The sequence below is a fragment of the Bacillus rossius genome, chromosome 2 (assembly GCF_032445375.1).
Source record: "Bacillus rossius redtenbacheri isolate Brsri chromosome 2, Brsri_v3, whole genome shotgun sequence".
Classification (NCBI taxonomy): domain Eukaryota; kingdom Metazoa; phylum Arthropoda; class Insecta; order Phasmatodea; family Bacillidae; genus Bacillus; species Bacillus rossius.
Window position 1 is genome coordinate 3,668,907 of NC_086331.1, and position 22,171 is coordinate 3,691,077.

A 22,171-nucleotide genomic window follows, 5' to 3' on the forward strand; every position below is an offset into this window, starting at 1 on the left:
TTTGCAAACAGTTCTGTGTGGATATACGCTCCATGAAACATAATGGTGACAAATAAATAATAATGTAATGTCCCAAGAAGTGGCTTACTAACTCGAGAAAAATTTTTCGGTCGCTTACCATTGGTTTTGTCGAGACTAACAAATTATTTGGCTGTCGCCACAGAATGTTTGATAAGGGGCATTCCCAAAAAAAATGTTTGTTCACTAAGCGGCCACATATAATTTTTTTTCAGTAACGAGTCGATGGGTGTATTGTATAATAGCAGTCCGAAAGCTGGTACGGTTTAAACTTTCCGAGGTATTTTTTAGTATCCAAATAGTAGTGTAGCGGAGCACCACATAGAAATGGCGACGAGGGGGTTGATACGCGTGTGATAACTAACTGTCTGTGTTAAAAGTTAACACAGAACGAGCTCCAAAGACTGGAATCAACATGTGCACGAAAGCGTAATTGAAACGCCTTCACGCAGACGAAGCAGCGAACTGACCAAAATACATGAAGTCGAGATCGTGGTTCACATACCTTTGGTCGGAAAAACCTAGATTTGTATAGAGCTTGTGTACGGAAAATGCTACGAACTCATTAAGTGAAGTCTTAATTTCTAACATCCACACATTCTTCTTGCCTTTTAAAATAAACTAGAGACAAAAATAATCTCTGTGTTACCTGGAATTGTTGCTTTTCTGTATTTACTGTTCTTGTTCAAACTGTCTAGTCGTGGTTGGTCTATTGTGTTCTTGTGTCCTGTCGTTTGTTCTCACTCACGTTCTTCCAGGGAACGCTCTGTCTCGTCCAAGCACTTAACACTGACATCAGCTGATGTTCGCTTGTTTACTGTGTGCTTACGTACTCGCCTTTGTTGTTCATTCCTGAGGATTTTCCTATTGCGACCAGCGTTAACCAGCAACGAAGTGTGTCCAAGATATGACGCAAAGGGGCACACACACAGTGCGAACAAACCACACCATTTGAAAACTGATCAAGATCATAAAAAGGGTAGATGAGTAGCTCTGGTCAGGGATTGCGTTTTAAACTGTTTTCGACGTGACAACGTCTAATAAATTGATGAACGCCGGCTGCACGCACGAAAAAGTGTCCCGTAACGCACATTGTCCCGTTAAGCTGTGTACCGTTACGCTCATTGTACGCTTGCGCCGCATCTATCTCTCTTCCACTCGATTGGAACAACCATCGATTTGACTTTTTCGAGGCACATTAAACTTGAAACACTCCCATTCGTTTCCTACTTTTCATATCATCGTCTTATCCTTAACAGAATAACACACAGATTGGAAGAAGTTAAATAGCAAACATGTATAAAAGTTATAGTTGAAATAATCTCTTCGTTAAAGTAATAAACATATTTGAATTTATGAGTGCGAATAAAAGTAAATTTATCAATTAAATTGTATATTTCATTTCACTCCTTCTTTGTATACATACAGAATAGTGATAATTCAATAAAAATGATTCAATTTTATTCATAAAAGTATGCAATCATTTCATCAATGTTTTGTTATGACGTTGTCACGTTAAACTATCGTCCGTAAACCGAATTTACAGACAACCTTTTTTTTCCTAAGCGATTGGGAATTAACTGCTAAAACATGTGTTTTCATCGAGTAGAGGTACTTGAGAACACTCAAGGGACTTGCATAGTGCAGCTTGAGCTCATGGTCACAGACACACAGGCGCGCCCCTTGAAGCATATGTTCGCAGTCTGACTGCTCCGGACTCCCAGCCGTCGGCCGCTATCAGTCCGGGCGGACCTTGGGCGCGATGGGTCGGTCAACAAGTTGGGCAACTCCCCGGGTGCCCCTGGGGGCATGACCCCGGCGGGGAGACTCAGGAGGTCGCCGGACCGGCGATAAAGCCCCGTCAACCAGCGTCACTCGTCCCAGTCGCGTCGAGGCAACTCCAGCACATCCTCACCGCCCGGGTTCTCTTCGCAGGTGAGTGCCGGAGTTGTTGCTCTCTCGCTTCCCCGGGTCCCGCCTTCTCTTCCAGTCACTCGGTTGCGTTCGTCACCGTCACCGAGTAACGGATAGGATTTTTTCCGGTCTCCACCAACATCATAATCTGCTTGAGTCAAGTAAGTCTCCACGTGTCCAGCTCACTACGACAACCTCCAATAAATGTTTCAATGACATTTTAAATTGTTTGGCCACATTCATGCTTATTCAAAGCTTGCGAATGTAAGATTACCTCCTAATGATTGAAGTTATCGTTAAAAAAACTCGAATAAACCTTGATGTGGATGTCTGGCAAATAAAGTCTAATTAAAATATTTATGCAAGCTTACAGATAGCTAAAATAGCCAAAAGGGAATACTGTCTTAGATATTGTGAGGAAAGTGGTGGACGTAAGGGCATGCACTGGGGAATATGCCCCACACACCGAAGTGTTGAAATTATTCGCGATATTTCGGTGAGGATGGTGATGAAGGGTAAGCTTTTACCACGTCTGGGAAAAGCTACACAGGAAGTGACTCAGGTTGACATCATCAATCCTCTTGTTGTTGACCTAACTTTTTTTAATGCGTGAATTATAGTTTTATTTGTTTTTATATTAATTTCAAAAACCCACACCCCCTGAAAAAAATTGTACCTGCCACTGGTTAAGCACATATAAGAAATAATATTATTTGAACTAACAATAGCATTTCTTTAAAAATATTGTTGGTTAGTATCATGGGCGTAGATCCCGGGGGGGGGGCCAGGGGGGCCCGGGCCCCCCTGGAATTAATGGGCCCCTCCTTGGGGGGGCCCACTTCGTGATTTTAAAGTTAATGATGTACACAACATATATATATATATCAGATTATTATTTACAACGACGACAGACACTTTGACATGCTTTACATTCCTACCTTCGAGTTCCGTAGTTATTTTTCCTTACCCCTTCTGCGAAAGCCATGGTATAGAGTTTTGCAGTGCGAACTTTGAAACCCTTAATTCCTAGAAACCGTTCATTCCAAAGGACGAAGCTAGGGTAGGGTTCCGTTAGCATTTCCTCCCCATTGTTACCCACACTACCTTGTCCTCTGAAACGACAGTATTATAGGTTTCAGGTAGTCTGTTTTTAAAGTAGTTTTGCTCTCGTGTGCCCCAGTCGTCTGCTTTCTTGGCAAACATCAACATGGATAAGTTCGTGACGCGGAAGAAACGGAAAACAGAATCCGATTTTCACCTGGTAAGCTTGATTGTTTTATAAGTAGTGACTATTAGTTAGGTAATATATTTTATTTAAGTGATTATGTAACGTTATTTTTTCCAGTAAATAAACAACTTAATACTTTAACAGTAATTATAGCAGAATTTAGTTTATTTACGAACTTAAACTTATATACCATTTTCTGGAATTTTTTAGCTCATCTCCATTCTGTAATAAGGCTAGCTGCTCTGTACATTACATGTGAATATACAGGGAAAAAATTTTTTCCTCGTCAATATGGAAATTAAAATCACTCCCCTTTTATTATCAAACGATAATTTTCACAATTCATGGCCGATAATCACTTTATAACATTTGTTATTTTATAACTGCAACACTGCACGAGTAAACAGAAGTAAGAAAGAGAAAGAAGTATTTAAACGTTACACATTCGTATTTAAGTTAATAATCAAGCGGGATATTTTAATTAAATAATTCACTGCCAAAATACTGATTATACTAAATATAAGCCGAGAAATGTATGTGGTTCAATTAGCTGTAGGATAAATTTCATAGTTCTTTCTCCGAGATGTTTCATTTGTGTCATTAAGTTATTTTTTTTCTTTTTTACCTGGTTGATGCCTTTATTAAATAAAATAGTTTTTAAGGGTTTTAATATGATTCGATCGTTCATTTGATGTTGATCTGTTTATTAGCTTTGGCGCTTTGGGTTTTTAGGGCGCGTCAAAAACTGTGAACAAAAAATTTCACGAACAGCATTTGAATCGCAGTAATTATGTGATGTGGCATAAAAAAAACCCGACACAGTGCGAGTCGAACTCGCGCACGAAGGGTTCCGTACCATTATCTATAAAAACGGCAAAAAAAAATCATGTCTGTTGTATGGGAGCCCCACTTAAATATTTATTTTATTCTGTTTTAGTATTTCTTGTTATAGCGGCAACAGAAATACATCATTTGTGAAATTTTATTCTTTTTTCACGTTTGTTGTATGGGAGCCCCCCTTAAATATTTGTTTTATTTTGATTTAATCATTTATTTTTAAAGTGAACATATAACTAAATATTCTGTGAATATTTCAAGCGTCTACATGTTGCCGTTTTCAATATCGAGCAAAAACGAACAAAAAAATCACGTTGGTTGTATGGGAGCACCCTTAAATATTTATTTTACTATGGTTTTAGTATTTGTTATGTCTAACTATCACGGTTCATGAGATACAGCCTGGTGGCAGACGGACAGACAGACAGACAGACGGACGGACAGCGGAGTCTTAGTAATAGGGTCCCGTTTTACCCTTTGGGTACGGAAGCCTTAAAATGTAACCCCACTCTTTACATCTCAAACTTCGTCAGATTGAGATGATTTTAATAAGATCTGTTACCCTAATATTAAATTTTTACTGATTTTCTTAGCAACTTAATCGGTCTCTACGGTGAAGCTGACATTTTGCTTCAAGATCTGAAATTAGAATAAACACTTTTGGAAAATGGTAATGTATGGGTGGGGTGTTATCTATTTGCATTATATTCACGTATATTATTTTTATAGATTTTTTCATGGATATTTTATGTATTTAGTTCAGGAAATTATTCAAACATGTTTGAGAGATCACTTCTTATAGTCATTAATTAATATTTACTGAAACATATTTTGCTCCGCTTTATTGTTAATATCACTTACGTAAAAATAAAGTGTATAACATACGAGCTTATCATCTAGAAGACTTGTTTCGGTTGACCTCTAGCGCAAAATTCTTAAACCACAGAATTCACGGGCCCCCCCTGGAAATCCTACAGATTTGCGCCCATGGTTAGTATTATTTAAAATCACAAAAAAACACTGAAATTTACGTATGATTTTTAGTTGACTTGAAAATTTACATGCATGTAAAAATAAAACCGCGAAGAAAAGGTTTTCCAATGAAAACCATGTTACTACCAGATATGGTCGCAGCACTGAATTTGGTACAGTTTACAGAAGACTATTAGGCGAGTTTGGTATGAAACTCTGCCACACTGTGTTAATAGTTTGTACTTTTTGGTGGGCGATATTATTGGTTGTGGTTGCTAGGAGGTATTTTGAGGCACTTGACTATGCCATTGAGAATGTGGTAACTGTACTATTGCACGAACATGATTCACATCAAGAGTTAGACATTACTAGAATGTTCTGAGCTATACCTTGACACGAAGTATTTCCTCGAAGTGTGTCATCTTTACTCATTACTAGAGACCTAGAAAAAAATACATGATTGGGCGATGGACTATAATGTAAGTGAATCTATACTAGAATGACTCTTGTATTTGGATCACGAGTTATTTGGCACGCCCTAGAGGCTGGAAGCCAATGAAAAACACATAGAAAGCAGCTGACCAAATCACCTTTGACCCGGAGAGAAGGTAGAATGTGGCGGGAGCCAATGGAAATACGTTTTTGGACCATTATTGTCATAGGGAAGATAAAAAATATATTTTTTGGACAAACACCATTGCTAGTTGAAACTGTAGGTCATAATAGAAACTTAAAGAATGGACAAAGAAAAAAAATATATAAACGCATAGAAAACAAGCCAAAACCAGCTGATTTTAAAACAAGTGAGAAGAGCAGCACAGCATAGACGAACACAGACTAGACAGTTGAACCAAGAACAGGAACAACCTTGGGCCACACAGCGACAAACAGAGGAGTGCAACGACGACAGGACAGGCGATCACAGCAGGCTCCCTAAGACACAACAGTTTCGGGAACTGAGCTCTGTCCCCGTCATCAGTCACAAGCAGACCATGGAACTCTCCGTGCCGCCTATGCTTCTAACAACTGGCGTCGGCCGATTTGAGCTAGTTTTCCGTGTGTTTGTACAGTGTGGAATTAGCAACGGCGTGTGTACAATATATATATTTTTTTGGGACACAAGTTTGTTCGCCCTAACCGGGAGCAGGGAGAAAGGGGAGCTTCCCAGGCGGACGAAGCGAGGTCCTGTGATGAGCACGCCCTGCCTGGCCGACGACGCAATGGGTCGTTACTACAACGCCGAAATACCATAACGCCGAATGTCAAAATTGACCACAACGCCGACAGCTAGAAAACTGCTGTGTATCACAACGACGAAATAACATCTGAATGAATTTGTTTGTGTTTCTTAAATGTACCTTAACGCCGAAATACCACAATCAAATGTAAACTTTCCTAATCTAACCTTGCGTAATATAACCTAAATTAACCTAGCTTATCCTAGCCTAACCTATTATAGCCTAACCTAACCTAGTCTAACCTAACCTAACCTTTGTGGCAGTCCTGCAACGACATTTTTCGGCGTTAGTGTATTTCGGAGTTATGGTTTTCGGCGTTGTGGTGCGTCCCCCGACAACAATCACCCAGAAAGCAAGCAACCAAGGGCGTCGATCCCGGCCTAAGTTAGGGGGCTGACGTCAGCGGGGCAGCAGCGCACGCACGAGGGGAAACACCCTGTGTAGCTTTTGTGAAAACCGCGTGTTCGCACTCGCACTGGCTTCCACACCCGTACACACATCATCGTGAGTTTCAGCCAAGTCTGTGACAAGCACAGGCTGCCCTTAAAACAATGTCCCAGGTTCAAAGGTATATTATAAAAAAATATATTTAGACTATTTACAACATATCTTACATCATTATTTTTTCTTACAAATGTCAAATATTTGCACCTTTAGCTATAAGGCACACAACCAACCTAAAGTCCAATTTTTTCTACACTTTGATCAACAATTCTGTGCAAATCATTAGGTAGCGGTGGAACGTAGACACGATCTTTTATAAAGCCCCAAAGGAAAAGAAAATCGCATGGCATCATGTCAGGTGAACGTGGAGGCCAGCGAAAAAGAGCTCTGTCGTCTCGACCACTACGACCAATCCAATCCAACGGTCAGGGACTTCGACGTCAACCACTCTCGTGCAAAGAGATTCCAATGGGGTGGGCTGAAATCACAGATTCACTCTTAGCAAATTGCAGAACACAAAACGCTTTACGCTCAGGAGTCGCCATTTTGCGCAGGTAGCGCTGCAAGCGAGAAAACAACAAAGCAGTACTCGCGCATGTGCTTATCTGAAACTGTTTGAGCTCCTCTTTAATTGTAACCTCGAACCAACACTCCACAATGCTTACAGTTGATACAATTAAAATTTATATTTTTATGTACATACTGTATTTTTGGGAGTAAGTGGTGCCAACATTTTTCTGGGTCTTTATAAATACAAATACAAAAAAAAATTGTTAGCTGTGATTTTAATATTATTACTTTATTTAATATAATATTATTATAAGTTTAAAGTTGAACCTGTTAGCAAACTAGAGACCTTAACCAAAACTAACCGAATTTTTTTTATTTAATGCAATAAAGAAAAAAAAACTATTGGTGTATACACTGAAAACATTTTAGATTAATTTAGTCTTTATTTTATTAAAATATCCTAATCAGTTCCGAAGATATGATGACAATTACAAACCAAACCCCCAACATCAATAACAATAACTTTTATTTTTTACAGCTAAAAAAAAAATTACTATATAGTTTCGTAAGTTTGATAATAAATCTCATGCAGTAACTTGTACATTTGTGGAATCAAACATTTTTTAAATTCACTTTTGACTTTTTAAAACTTGCTTCAATGTTTTTATCATCTTGGGAATCATTATTTAGGTGAATTATCAGATAAAGGAATTTTATTTTCAAGTAAATAATTCCAATATATCGCTTGTGCTTGCTCCTAAAAGTAACGCCAAAATGTAATTTACACGAAAGCTTTAATATAACTTTTACCTTAGTGTACACATTAATAAACAATAATTATTTATATTACCTATAGAAATAATCTCTGTAAATGATTCAGTTTACACTGAATAAGTCGTATTGAAAAAAAAGTATAAAATATAAAGGTTTACTGCATTTTCAATGGGTAATGGCATGTTGAATACATGTTCGTATCACAAAATCAATATCAAATTTAACATATTGTCGTAAACAATGTTATTTGTTACTTAAGCATGCAGCAAAAACAAAGATTTTTCTCGAAGAAATCGGCTATCACGTGTAGTAAGGAATCGTCCCAGATATTACTTAAGAGTAAATGTTCGGGACTGTATTCTGAACTGAAATTAGTATGGCTTGACCTATATAGGAACACGAGTTTTGGGAATGGTTGACTATTAGCCCACTGCTGGACCAATCCAATACGTGCAGCTTATAACTATGGCTTGATGGCATTTCACGTAAAAGGCAAAGACACAATCCATGTACGCGGGCATAGCCTGCGTAACAATTGATTTAAACCATTCATCAAAACAAAACACATTTTTAAATGTTAAACGTCTCAATGCCGTGCACAGCTCAAGATAGAAACAAACTTAATAACAAATGTTTAATATGTATAGATTATTTAGATAAAACATTTCAAGTATTTATTAGAGGGTAAACTGAGGAAGAGTGAGAGAGATAGAGCTATAGAGAGAGAAATATTGGTGAACAGTGGCATAGAACTGGGCTAAAAAGCCACTATTGTCACTGGAAAATGTGCATCTAAAAAGAACATTAATGTCATGAATGCAGGACGAAGTATAAAAGTTGTGTATCCCTCCCCTGAACAGAATGTGGCAGCTATCAACGCGCTGAGCAGAAAGTTGAAATAACTGGGACTGCTCGCCCGTATTAATGCAGCAACTCACTCTGAACGCCTAACGAGTTTCATACATAGGTGAGATAATGGCTTTACAAATCGTCAGAAGCCGCGCTTTAAGAACGTAGGCTGGCTGGGTATCGATTATGTACGTCTTAATCTGAGTTCCTGGGCTGCAGCTAGGCATAGCAAATGTACAGTTCGCACATCTGCAAACCATTTAAAAATAATTTATTCACTGTTGCATGTAACTACGTGTCAGATTGTTGTACACAGTGAAATGTTTATGTGACGCCAATATTTTGATAAATCATTACATAGAAACACATTTCATACTATTTTGTATCAAACAATTACATATTTAGTAAGCTAAGACCTATAAAGTTTACTATATTTTTTGAAGTTTGGTTGTTAAAAATTTAAAACGCAAATTTTTGAAGTGAATGTGGCGGCGTGCGGCTCAGGTTGAACCCCGCCATGCTGCAGGGATAGGGACCCGCCTGCCTGACTTGCTGGCATCTAGTAAGGTAGTGTCTGGGCAGAGGACAAAACAACGGGGTTTGAGCTTATTGTTGTGCACCGCGCCATGGACCATATTCACAAGAAAACGGTGTTCTTTCAGTATGTATTTTTTAATTACATGTGTAAATCAGTATTGTTAAACAGTTTTATATGAGCGTTGTTTTAGCTGCGTAACTAAATATTATTTGCTGGCATAATGCTTTTAACGCTCTAGTTTGACATGGTAGTTATTTTTCACGAATTATTTTATTATCTTAATCACACACCATATTATAATTATGAGCCAACGAGTGTGTAAATATTTCGAAACCAACTTAGAATATGCTGGATAAAAATGTTGAAACAAATCCCGTGCATATAATATTAATTGTTTTTATTTACAATTTGTGGCAATATGGTTATAATGTAAAGAATTACCGTGAGGTAGGTCAGTGCCTTTTAGTTTTCGCGTCGCAGAGCGGCGGACATGTTGTCTTTGTACTTTTATTCGACGGCAGAAAATTATCAATGCCTATGAATACATTGCAGTATGTCTATGTAGCCTATTGGCAGAATCTGTTGCACTGTAGCTCAATGATAAAGTGATATTTAAAAAACTAAACAATCAGTTTAATCATTCTATCACTTCTAAACTATACATAATATAAATTTAAATTTAAAAACTAGTTTATTATACTCAATCTTAGCTTTGATATTTACTGAAAACGTTTTCTTTATGGTGTATTTAAACAGTGAGCAGTACTTAGTGTTAATTTATCAATAGTGATTTATATATATTGGGCTGTTATCTTGAAGTGAGAAATAATTTGGCTCATTCATGTTAATTTATTTACATTTAAATCAAATTTCTAATAAATACAAACATTTGGGATTCTTAAATACTCGACAACGGAATGAAATACAAAAAAAAAAACGGCTTTATGTTATCTTGTTTTTAAATTGTATAAATTGTTTTGCAGAGTAATACTAAGTAATATTATTAATGTGGTAGATAATAAAATTTATCAAAGTATATTTACTTTTTAAAACGTGTATAACGTGTAGTTAGAATTGTTTTCATGCTAATGTAGGGGACCTGAAAATCTTAATATAACATTTTATGTTGTAATTATTTCAACAGTGTAATATTTATTGTTAATTAATCATTATTGATTGATCAATAATTATTATTATTGATATCCTGAGCAGTTATTTTGAAGTGACTAATAATTTTGTTAAGTCATATTTATTTAGACAATTGTCATCTATCTCTCTATCTCTCTCTCTTTGTCGTTTTCGCCCGTACGATATACTAACGAGTCGAGGTTTGAATTGCCAAAGAAGTTTCACTTTTACCACGTGTACTGAGCTACAAGCGCTGTTTTTAAACTTAAAATAAATAAATTTTTTTGAAAAAATAAGTACATTAAACAGAAAGTATATTAAGAACAGAATAAATAATCACATGAAAATAATCTCATACTTATTCTCAAAATCATAAATAAAAATACACTTGATTTATGTGGTGTCGACTCAAGGTATCACTTAATTTCTTGAACACTTAGCTGAGATTTTCCAGGCCATGGTTTTTGTTGATAATCTTTCACAGGCAATAATGTGATTAAATACTATCACTAAACGAATAATAAAACATGTTTTTTACGTGAACAAAAATATTTATGTAAAAATGATTCGGCATGTGTCCGTATCACTCTTTATAAGTGTCTAATAAGCAATTATGGCCTTTAAGGGTTAAATTCCAAAAGTTATCTTTATCAGAATGTGTTGGCTGCTTGGTAGTTGTAATGACTGGACGTTAACAGTTATCTTTTCAAGCTGTTATCAAAGTGTTATCGCTTTTTTAAGGGGTGACCTAAGAAAAATTGTGAGTTTGGCATCACTAATTTCTACTGACATCACTTTGATGCTAGATAAATATGAATATAATAAAAATCAAAATTTATTGATTAATGTCGAAAGATACAAAGATCTGCGTATGATCAGGCTAATTTGTATTTCAGCCTCAGGAGTAAATATTTCTTATTGATTTTGCCGTTAAGAAAGTTATGGTGGTTATCACTAGAACTTAAAATTTGCAACACATATAGTGAGAATCAGGAACTACTACAACCTACACTACAATACGAGTCTTCAATATTTCACATTCAGGGCAATTTTCATAAGCTATACTGATAGCCTAATAAATAATCTGCGTCCCTGATTTTGGTGTGGTTTTGATTTTGAAGTTGATTTTGATTACCTTTGTAAAAACATTATTAAAAATCATAGCAAGAATGGAATCACTGATACTTTTAACCTGAGCGCATTATGATTCGTTCGTAAATACCAGTGCAGTTTTACTCCTGGTAAGTTTCCTTCGGCGTTGGTCAAAAAGCATTTCGGTTCGTCCAGCCATTTTTCTCTGAATAATAATAAAATATTACACTAAATGGAATTTCATTAAGTCGTACCAAAATTCTGCCGACGTAATGATCTGATAGAATCCAAAGAAACTCCTTTTTAATCCAGTAACGTTAACAATAAACGGTCAATAAAGTGTATCCAGAATTTTAAATTGTTGTTCTCTTTCGATTTTTAAGGGTTTCCCACCCATGAGCTACGGTTAATAAGTTTACTAAAAATATCATTTTGTTGCTGGTAATGCAAATTTGCTATAGCACGCGTTGTATTTACTGAAAGTTAATTTTATTGATGTTTCTAATTTGACAGATAAATATATACGTCCATCACGTTTAGAAAAATTCTCGTGAAATCTTGGCTGGCCTAATACTTTAGAAAGCCCAAAGCTTTAATTATTCAATTTCAAAAGAGTAATATCATGTATGAAACTGTTACCTTATAAACATATATTTCTGAATCAGTTTGTGGCCATTTCTCTGCTGAGAATTTTCAATGTAGATATCAAAAATCTGTGACATTATTAAACCAGTCCAATCAGAACATGCTTCAGCCAATAATGTGGCAGTATTAATCTTTAAATTATATTTGGGAGATGCTTATAAACCGATTTGTTAGACGCTCGTAATTCTATACATAGATTTTTTCATGATTTTTTGTTTGTACATACATCATTGAGGATTTTTCCCACCCATAATTTAATGATTAGTGACTGAATCACTTTTGTACGGGACTTAAAGAATTCATTTTGAATGACTTGCATTTCGGAATAGTTGTTAATAGTTGTAACGTCCTTAAAGGAAACGACAGCTGTGATGAAGACGCGCGGTGAAGGGTGGTAAGAAGGGTAGGGGGAAAGCGCGGTAGCTCCAGCCCTCGGCGCAATGAGGGGGGGAGGGCAGGGGGTTGCGCTCGTTAGGGCGAGGGAGGGGGAACTGCGCCCTCCGCATTGCGGGCTGCTGCATCCCAGGCGCAGCGCCCCAGTCGGCGCTGTGCCCTGGCGGCCGGCGGGTTGCCTACCCCTCGCGGGGGTGGCACGGCGTTGCCACGTCTCGCGGGCGACTGGGGACTTCATCTGATTGGTCAGCACGTCCCGCAGGATACACCAGGGAAAAAATGGTTTGCATGGAGTTCCAAAAGCATGTCTATTTTAAAATATTTACCTTAAGAAACGTGTCAGCAGTGGTAAACAAATATAATATTAATAAACAATACAAAACTATGTTGCTGCATAGTCACCTTTTTTCACTCAACTTAAAAAGCTTACACCAAAACACATGTCACTACCACAAAATTACTTTTGTAAGGTCAATATTAAACGCAAGTTATTTTTCAGCGATATTCGTTTTTGGGTTCGCGTAATCCTGTTGCATCTGGCTTGAGGAAGTTACGATTATAGCAGGAAAAACCTTCGGGTTCATTGTCTTAACAGCCGTCTGTTTACTCATGACTGTGTATTCTGTTCATTGGCTGCTAATTCTACAGGAGTCTCTAATGGGTTTGCTCGTGATTCAGCCCTTCTTTGGTAAAGCAGGCAGTTTAATGGCAAAAATGTCTTGGCGTAAGCTACGGGCCAATGGGAGATGCAGCAATAACCTACACGTGTTTGGTTGTTAGCCTACCGCGAAATGAATGCACGATTATTTTTCAGCTCTCTAAAAATTATTAAGAGCTATAATTTGCACGAGAAAGTCCCGTGATTTCCTATGAAATAGTGTAGTTTAGCATTTAAATTCACTTATTGTTTTATTTTAAAAAATGTTATCACTGTTTGCACATGAGCCATCTCTACAGGCCCTTACTTACATTAGACTATAAAATAAATTGGACAATGCAAATATACTGCTGAAATGTACACATTTCTCAGGAATCCAGTCTGTTTTACGTTAGTTTGTAGCGAAAAATAACAGCCTATTTTATTTCGTCAAATGTTGAAGAAGGTAAAAGCAGTGGTTTTTTTCGCATGGTTTCACGCAGGGGCTTACTGCAATGAGACCTCAGAGATTATAGTGGCATACAAACCACTTGATCTTCAGACTCATTGCTCATAAACATTTCATCAAGTTGGTGCTTTGAGAGGGAATCCGCGACCCTTTCTTCATGAGCATGGCGGGTCAGAGTTCATTGCCACGAGTGTGCGAAGCAAATAGTTAAATGCAATTTTCTCTGTATGTCAGCGAGTGAGATTACTTAGTGATACTGATAAGTCATTGGATTTGCATTATAAAGGATTCAGATTTGAAGTCCGGTCCATGCATTTGGATTTAAATTATCCACGGTAGCTTAAAAGTGCCCCAGGCGAATTGTAAAATGTTTTTTTTTTTTACTCTAGACTATGGCGGCTGATTTATTCCTCAGTTTCCCTCACTTCTGTTGTGTTTTTCCATCTCTAATGAGAACTTTGTCAACCAAATGTAACTAACAAAATTTTCACCTAACTTATGGTCTCAAAGGAATTTGTTAGAAAAACAAATTGGCTTTGGTTAAGATTCAATGTAAAATGTTGCCTTCTGTCAGCTTAACTTTATTTTTCTTTACACTAACCAAAATACTTAGAACAGCACTTGTGCAAAATTTCTCAAAATATTTCTGCTAATAATTATGTAAAACTGCAGCAAAGTCATGAAAATTATTTCGATACATCAGCATTACACAAAATAAAAAATAAAGTTAATTCATTGGAAGCATCTGAAAGTGTATACTCAAGTGTCCATCTTAATTAAACAAAATAATTATGACATCAGTATTTTTTTAAGTTTTTTAAGTGTGAGTCTTATAATGTTTTGTTAGGCTCATGCTGTGTTAATTGCTACACGTGACTACCAAGGGCTTTAAAAATATGTTTTCCACGAATTGTCTATGCTCTCTTCATCTTAATGTTTATATTTATCTTCAGAGTAGCAGATTATTGAACCATGTTCTGCCATTTAAGGACGCTTTTAAATCTTTAAATGCAAGTGCACTTGATATGTTAAAGTTGCTTTTCCTTGTTTATTAGTATCCATTGTCGCATCAGTGGTTTGTCGGCGCGAATGGGTCTGATTTTAAGTCTCATATAAGAATTAAATGCGTGTTGCCTTATTTAATGTAAGCTCTACTAAATAATCGTTCGCAAGTTTACATTTCTTAAATCGGAGGATTCAACAACACCAGTAATATTTTTTGTAAATAATTAAGTTTTATAACTCTTTCACTAAATTTTTCCTTACATAGTATGTTATAAACATTCTATGTTTTCATTCAGAATTTAATTTGTACTAGAATTCCAACTCTAACTGAAGATCGTTAAAAAAATTTAAAGGATTATACTAGGATGTGAGTTATTTCAGAATAACTTTGCAGTGACACGCCTTGTATTACCTAACCTCCGAAGGGCTATAAAAAAAAGATAAAATGACATTACATAAAAATTTTACAACCAAAAGTTCAGCAGGATCTTACTTATTTTTCTACATAATCGCTAAAACGTTTGAAGCATTAGTCATATCGTGACACAAGCGCCTCGATGCTTTCTTCTAAGAAGTTAGCCGCCAGTGAATAGAGATACAGGGCCAGCGCCTGGATCCCCCTCTCCCTCATGACACCGCTGTGAGGCGGGTGGACTAATTACGCGGCGCATCCTGTCCTACCAGCCGGTGCGCCGCAATATTTCCTGGTTTCGTAGTTTCCTGACTATATTTTGTGAAAGTTCACCAACGTTAGTTTCCACGAGTCTCTCCATGTTCGGGTGTCTAGGAGATTAATTAAACAACGGTGCTTTTGGCAATGAAGAACCACGTCGCACTGACATATCTGTTTACAGAGGGCAAACTTCGAGGTTACGTCACCGTTCAAAGGTTTTCGGATTGTTTCGTCCCTGGGAGTCGTTTGGTAAATATTTATCTCACAGCTTCAAGGGTTTATCAACCTTGTCAATGCTATATAGAGTGAAAAAATATCTAAGGTTGCTATGCTTCGGTTAGTTCATTATAGATATGCACACTTCTTCAACATGTCTTAATTATCTTGCGAATTTTACTAGCCATTAGCAATACAGGATGTCCATAAAATAATGTTCCAATTTTCATGATATAAAAGTTTTATTTAGACTATTTACAACAAATCATACATAAATTTTAAGGTAAACTAACCTAGTTTTTCTTACAAATGTTCAATATGAGCATCTTTAGTTAAACAGCACACATCCAAACTAAAGTAACAATTCTTCCCACACTTTGGTTAACACGTCCGGAGTAATAGAAGCAATAGTCTCTTATATTCTGTGTCTCACTTCTGGTAAATCATTACGTAGCGGCGGAACTTAGACACAATCTTTTAAAAAGCCCCCCAAAAAATCACATGGCGTTGTGTCAGGTGAACGTTGAGGCCATGCGAAAAAGAGCTCTGTTGTCTCTAAAATTACGACCAATCCAACGGCCAGGGACTTCGATGTTCAACCATTCCCGTACAAAGAGATTCCAATGGGAAGTGGCTAAATCCTGAAATTACATATTCACTCTTAGAAAATTGCACAACACAAAACGCTTTACGCTCAGGAGTCGCCATTTTGCGTATGTGGCGCTGCAAGCGAGAAAACAACAAAGCAGTACTCGCGCATGCTCTTATATGAAACTGTTTGAGTTACTCTTGAATTGTGACCTTGAACCAAAACGCTTAAAGTTGATACTGTTAAAATTTATAACTGGGACATTCTTCTATGGACATACTGTTATTTTAAGGTGTGCATTGGAAGATCATCGGCTTATTTAAGTGGACCATCCAAAAGCCTTCATATTTGGTTTTGAATGATCGCAGTTCGTTCGCATACGGCTCGAAGTGTGTACCTATTTAAGAATAAATATTCGAGAAATGATGAAAGGTAAACCACGCTTCAGAATTCAGTCATTCAGACAATAGAAGGTTTCCAAGAAATTGAAAAAAATTATCAAGTGAAGATTTTACACCGTACGGCCTTGTACAATATATGGTGTTATTTTTGTACTTGTTGTATGCTAGGATTCTATTTTTGTGGAGGAATGATGGGCACTTAATGACAAATTCTCCGTTATAGCATTTTGTAATAAAAAAAGGAACAAAATGTACATGTGTTGTGTAAGAAATACGTATACAAACAATTATGTGTTCAACGAATGTAAACATAGTTTCCGCTGTTGAACCGTTTTGTATGTTTGGGAGTGGACACAGCACGTCTACCACGGAGGAGTAACTCTAACTGCCGAGACTGAGATTATTTTTTGAATTAGTTTCGGGCTTGCCCACTAGATGGTAACTTTTGTAATATTTTACTAACAGCTATATTGGTAGTGAAAAGTAATGCATAAGCCATTATCAGGCAAACAAACCAGTGAAATTTAATTCACTTTATTTTGGTAGTCACAAATTTTGTGGTGTGGCAAACCAGAATTTTTTTCATCTTCTACTATTTAACATATAACATGACATTTTATTACAAAAAAGCATTAAGTGTTCCTGGAACAGTTTTAATTTATTTGGCCAAGCAAATTAGTCGTCAAGTAGTTGAATTAACATTACAAACCTAACACAAAAACATCCCGTCCGAGTTGTTTTTTTGCTAGTAGTTGTGGGCCCACACGATAGGTAGTGTTACATGTCGCGAGAAACACGTTTTTAGTTTCCACTGTAAAAATCGCACTTCTATGTGACGTCCCCGCTTCTAGTGCAGAGATGTGGGAAATACACACATGTAGCATGAGGTCCGATTCTGGACGAAGGGGGGATTCCAGTGTACTGCACGTACCAATATGGCGGCCGTTTGTTTACAAACGTATCAGCTGTACTTGTATTGGAGGTGAAGTTCGAGAAACATTGCATTATTTGTACAATGAAGGTTCGTTTCGGTTTTCTAATATATGCAAACATATTAACCAGTAATACAGTTACGTAGCCAGGAAGGGAGCGGTTCCGGGGGGGGGGGGGAATCCGGAACCCACCCCATTCCCGGTTCCCGAAAAAAAAGGCTAAACCCGAAGAAAATACAGAAGATTATCTTAGGTTACAGATATAGTGTTTGTGAAGGATTATTGCTATCGATACTGGGCTTCCGTAGTGTCTTTCTTCCCTTCTTTTACTCAACCTCGATCTCAGATTTCAAAGACGGCAGTATTTTGTTCCTACGTGTTCTTTTTTTTATATCAGTTCGCGCACTTGAACGGGCAAATTTCCTCAGTCAGTCGCATTCACACATCCGACAAACATGGACGAATTCGTGACGCGGTCACGCGTGAATAATGTTTTCAAGGGCCTTAACGTGTACTTATGTATCTATTACTTGTCTGATGATTTCATTTTAAAAAATTGATACAAGAACAATATATTTAAAAATTATAAATATTTAATCTAATTATAGTATTATTTGTTGTTTTTTTAAGTAATTTTATTTCATTAATATTAAATTAATCTTCGTGTGATATTCTCGTGATGTTTTTAAATTTTATTATAAAAAGCCAGGTCACATACAAAAAAATGCTGGCTACGGCCCTAAGTAATGTTTTGAACTAATTGTCTTCCGAACAGTCGTTGATGGGAAGCCATCTTTTCACAGACGAGAGAGCCAAACTCCCGATCGTGCATCTTCGGTTTTTTTTTTGTTCATTGTAAATAAATATGGCGGTGTTGATAAAAGGAAAGACCATAAATAAGGCAACGGTATTTATTTGTACGCTGCCATATTTTTCGTTTGCCGTGTGTCTGTGAATGTTTATTTTGGACAACTCATGATAACTGATGGTCAATTAGGTTAGGTTAGCTACATTATAAATACTTTGAAACTGTGTGGACGGTTGATTTGGTTAGGATAGCTACATTAAAGATACTGTGAAACCATGTAAACGGTTTCCTAGCGCTGGATAGCTACATATTAAAAAGTTACCTATTTGCTAAGCAACCATAAAATTATTTTACAGTATTTTTAATGTAGCTATACTTACCTAATACAACCAAACATCCACAATGTTTTAAAGTATTTATAATGTAGCTAACCTAACCTAATCGACCGCAAAATTTAATGCCACACCGGTTTATACAATGAGATAGAACGGCGTATGAACTATGACTTTAGAGACCCGGAAAATTCGCGGGTTCATTTCGTGTTGTGCTAAAATTCAAATAATTATACCTTAGTGCTGCTTCTGCCATTGGTTCACTGTTATTCTGGAGGACTGAGGGCCAATTAGAGACCCTCACTCATAGAAATGTCGAATCACAGGCCACCCAGTCGAGACGACTCACAAGTCAGCAGCCAATGAACAGTTGGCATTTGCCCGAGTGTGTAGAGGATATTGGAGTCCATCCGGGAGGTCATTGAACCCGCGAATTTTCCGGTTCTCTACGGGTACGAGTAAGCTACATCCCAAATAAACACACCTGTTGTGGTGCGGGGAAAGAAAAAAAGCGAGCTTGAACTCGGGGGAACTTCGGGCGTGGCAATGAAGGCCGTGGTGTGGCGCGCAGGTGCACCATGGCAGCGCAGTTCCGCTACCCGCCGCCAGAGCTGCAGCAGGAGCTGCGCGAGATCGCCGCGGCGCTGGTGGCGCCAGGCAAGGGCATACTGGCCGCTGACGAGTCGTCAGGCACCATCGCCAGTCGCTTCGCCGGCATCGGCGTGGACAGCACTGAGGAGAGCCGGCGCCAGTACCGCCAGGTACTCCCCGGGGGAGACTGACACCTAGCTTTCTCAAGTCCGCTAGACACCAGTTGCTCACATAACTACATTCATTCATTAGGAGAAGTAATGCAGGGGTGCCCACAAGGGGGGGGGGGGGGGTAACGACGCAGACTGCGTCATTAAAATTTCAGAGGGGGGGGGGGGGGTGGTTAAAAGACGAGAAAAATGTATATATTATTTACATAATTATAGCTTCAAATGTGAAAATACGATTCTGGTGCTTTGATAATTGAAAGGTATCTTTTAAATCAAATTGGCAACCCCGCACTTTCCTCAACAAAAGCAGTTTTTGGCATCTGTCGGTTCAGGATGGAAATATTACCTGATATGATCAAAATTATTATTAGAAAATCAGTTTTAATTAATGCAAAATGTGATAAAATATAATACTAAAAAAGTATAATATTATAAAATAATTGAGTAAATCAATGAGAAAATGGCATAAAAAATTTCTGGGGGGGGGGGGGGTGGGGGGGGGGTGAGTCATAGTGTTTGGGGGGGGGGGGCACCTCTGAGTAATGTATAACGTAGAGACCTGTAAAATTCGCGATTTCAAATCCCTAAAGGATAGACTCCATGATCCTCTATGCACTCGTGCAAATTACACCTGCTGATTGGTTACCGACTCGTAACACCTGTTGACTGGAATGATCGTGATTCGCTGATTCTTCTGTTAAATATTTTTTCAATGGCCCAGAGTCCTTCAGATAAACTGTGGCCCAATCAATCAAGCAAAATAATGTCAAAAGTATTGGGACTCTATCCCATCGCGAAATGAATCCGCGAATTTTACATGTGTCTATGTATAAGCTGTTATCAGGCAAACAAACCAGTGAAAATTCACTATGTTTAGGTAGCCACTAATTTTGTGGTGTGTAATACAATGAGTTTGTTGCACCTCCTACTCCTTTATTAATTACATGAAGATTTATTACAAAAACAGCATTAAGTATTTTCGCATCGATTAAATTAGTTTTGCGCCGCCAAGGAGATAACTTAATATAACAAAAAAAAACTTTCTATGATTTTTTATTTGCTGGTAGTTCTGGGCCCGCCCAACAGATAGCGACACATGTCGCGTGAAACATGGTTTCAGTTTCCACTGTAAGAGTCGCACTTATTTATTTACCTCCTTGTTCTGTGGTTGTGTGTAAAGTTGGTTTACGGACGATAATTTTACGTGATAACGTCATAAGAAAACATTGATGAAAAATTGCATACTTTTTTAATTTACAAATATTATTTACAGTTTTTGCAAATTTAATTTAAATAATTTGTTTAAATATAATCACGAACAATTAATTATAGAAATAAACGGAAATCAAATCAATGTCAATAAATGGTTAATTTGAAATGACTAAATTGGACAAATAAAACAATTTTTTTTTTAAATTGCTGCTTTTAAAAAGCCCGCCTTAACCTGTGTGATATTATAGAAGATTTTCTCGCTCGGTGGTTGGCCGGTTCTTGCACGCTCGGCTCAGGTGGAACGTGGCAATGAGTCATGCTTTTTCGTGCTATCACGTCAAAAAACAATGATAATAAATTCGGGGGGTACAGTTCGGTGTTGCAGCCACATATCTATCATCTCCATCCAAAATTTAATACCACAGCCAAAGAATTCGTTACGCCAAGTGACTGTGACGCTTCGCGCGCGGTGGAGGGGGATGTGCCGCCATTTTGAGGTCATTTTGCTGCGTTTCGAGATTTCCATTTAGCATAACTTTTGACTCGGAGAAGCTGCGACGTTCGTTTGAGTTACAATCGTCAGCTCTCGTCAAAATCTATCGATTGCATACATAAAATAATTAGTGTAAAATAGTTACAGTGAATATATATATGGTGTTAAAATAAAAATAAAATAGCGTATTTTATATTTAGTATAGAAAATATTACCTGTTACGTACAACACACGGCCGTGTCCATGACACAGCCACACCACATTTTTTTTTTACATCTCGAATAACCTTGCTCCTTTATTCCCTTTGATAAGCCGTGAGAGGAGAGTAGGGAACTCACAGAATCTACGGTCTTTTCGCCGAACAATTTAACTCGAATAAAAGAGGATTTCTTCGTAATTTCAAACATAACTGAATATTACTAGAAACAACACCGTATTTTGACTTCCCATTTGCGTGTTTCGTTCAAAACAAAGATAAACACACACATGGACAAACAAGAGTGTTCCCTCTGTGGACTCAACCAGTTTCTGAATGTTTTGCTCATAATTATACCGATAATACTTGAAATCATGTTAAAAATATGTAAACTCAGTTTACGAAGATAGCCTTTAAATTTACGGATATCCCTGGATAATTTATGACCAGCGTTCTTCGAAAAAATTGAAAATGTTAGTTTTTAACAGTGTAGCACGCACCTGTGCACATAGAGTAGATTAACTACAGAGAGGGCACTAAATGCTTTCCAATATTCACATTGCGTTAAGTTATACTTAGACACCCGAAAATTTCGCGAGTTCGTCTCGCGTCAGGCTAAAATTCAAAGCCTTAAGTTCGCTCTGCCAAAGATTGATTTTTCGATTGGTTGATTCCTTAGCAAGAACCTTTTTGCTCTGTTAAGTTGGCACTACCTGATTCGCTCGCTTCTCTTCTAGTTGGACATCGTTGGCTTGCGGTCTCAGAGGGGCGTGTCCAAATAACTGTTTATGAGGTCAAAGATTTGCATTCTAGCTTGAGACCAAAATTCTGTAGGCGCGTTTAGGGTGGGATTCCAGTATGCGACGG

The 22,171-nt window shown here is 37.4% G+C and overlaps 1 protein-coding gene across 4 annotated transcripts in view; it reads left to right on the top strand.

Annotated features, from left to right (window-relative positions):
- The first annotated feature begins 1,862 nt into the window (after nt 1-1,862).
- The window catches only part of LOC134529038 (fructose-bisphosphate aldolase-like), a 50,607-nt gene continuing 30,298 nt past the window's right edge, over nt 1,863-22,171 (top strand). The window contains exons 1-2 of one of the 4 annotated variants that reach the window (XM_063362733.1): nt 1,863-1,953; nt 19,214-19,403. In XM_063362733.1, coding sequence (XP_063218803.1) covers nt 19,221-19,403 — 183 coding nt within the window. In that variant the 5' untranslated portion in view covers nt 1,863-1,953; nt 19,214-19,220. Of the gene's footprint in view, nt 2,094-19,213; nt 19,404-22,171 lie in introns of all 4 variants that reach the window. The other 3 variants (XM_063362732.1, XM_063362734.1, XM_063362731.1) reach the window with 3 other exon arrangements.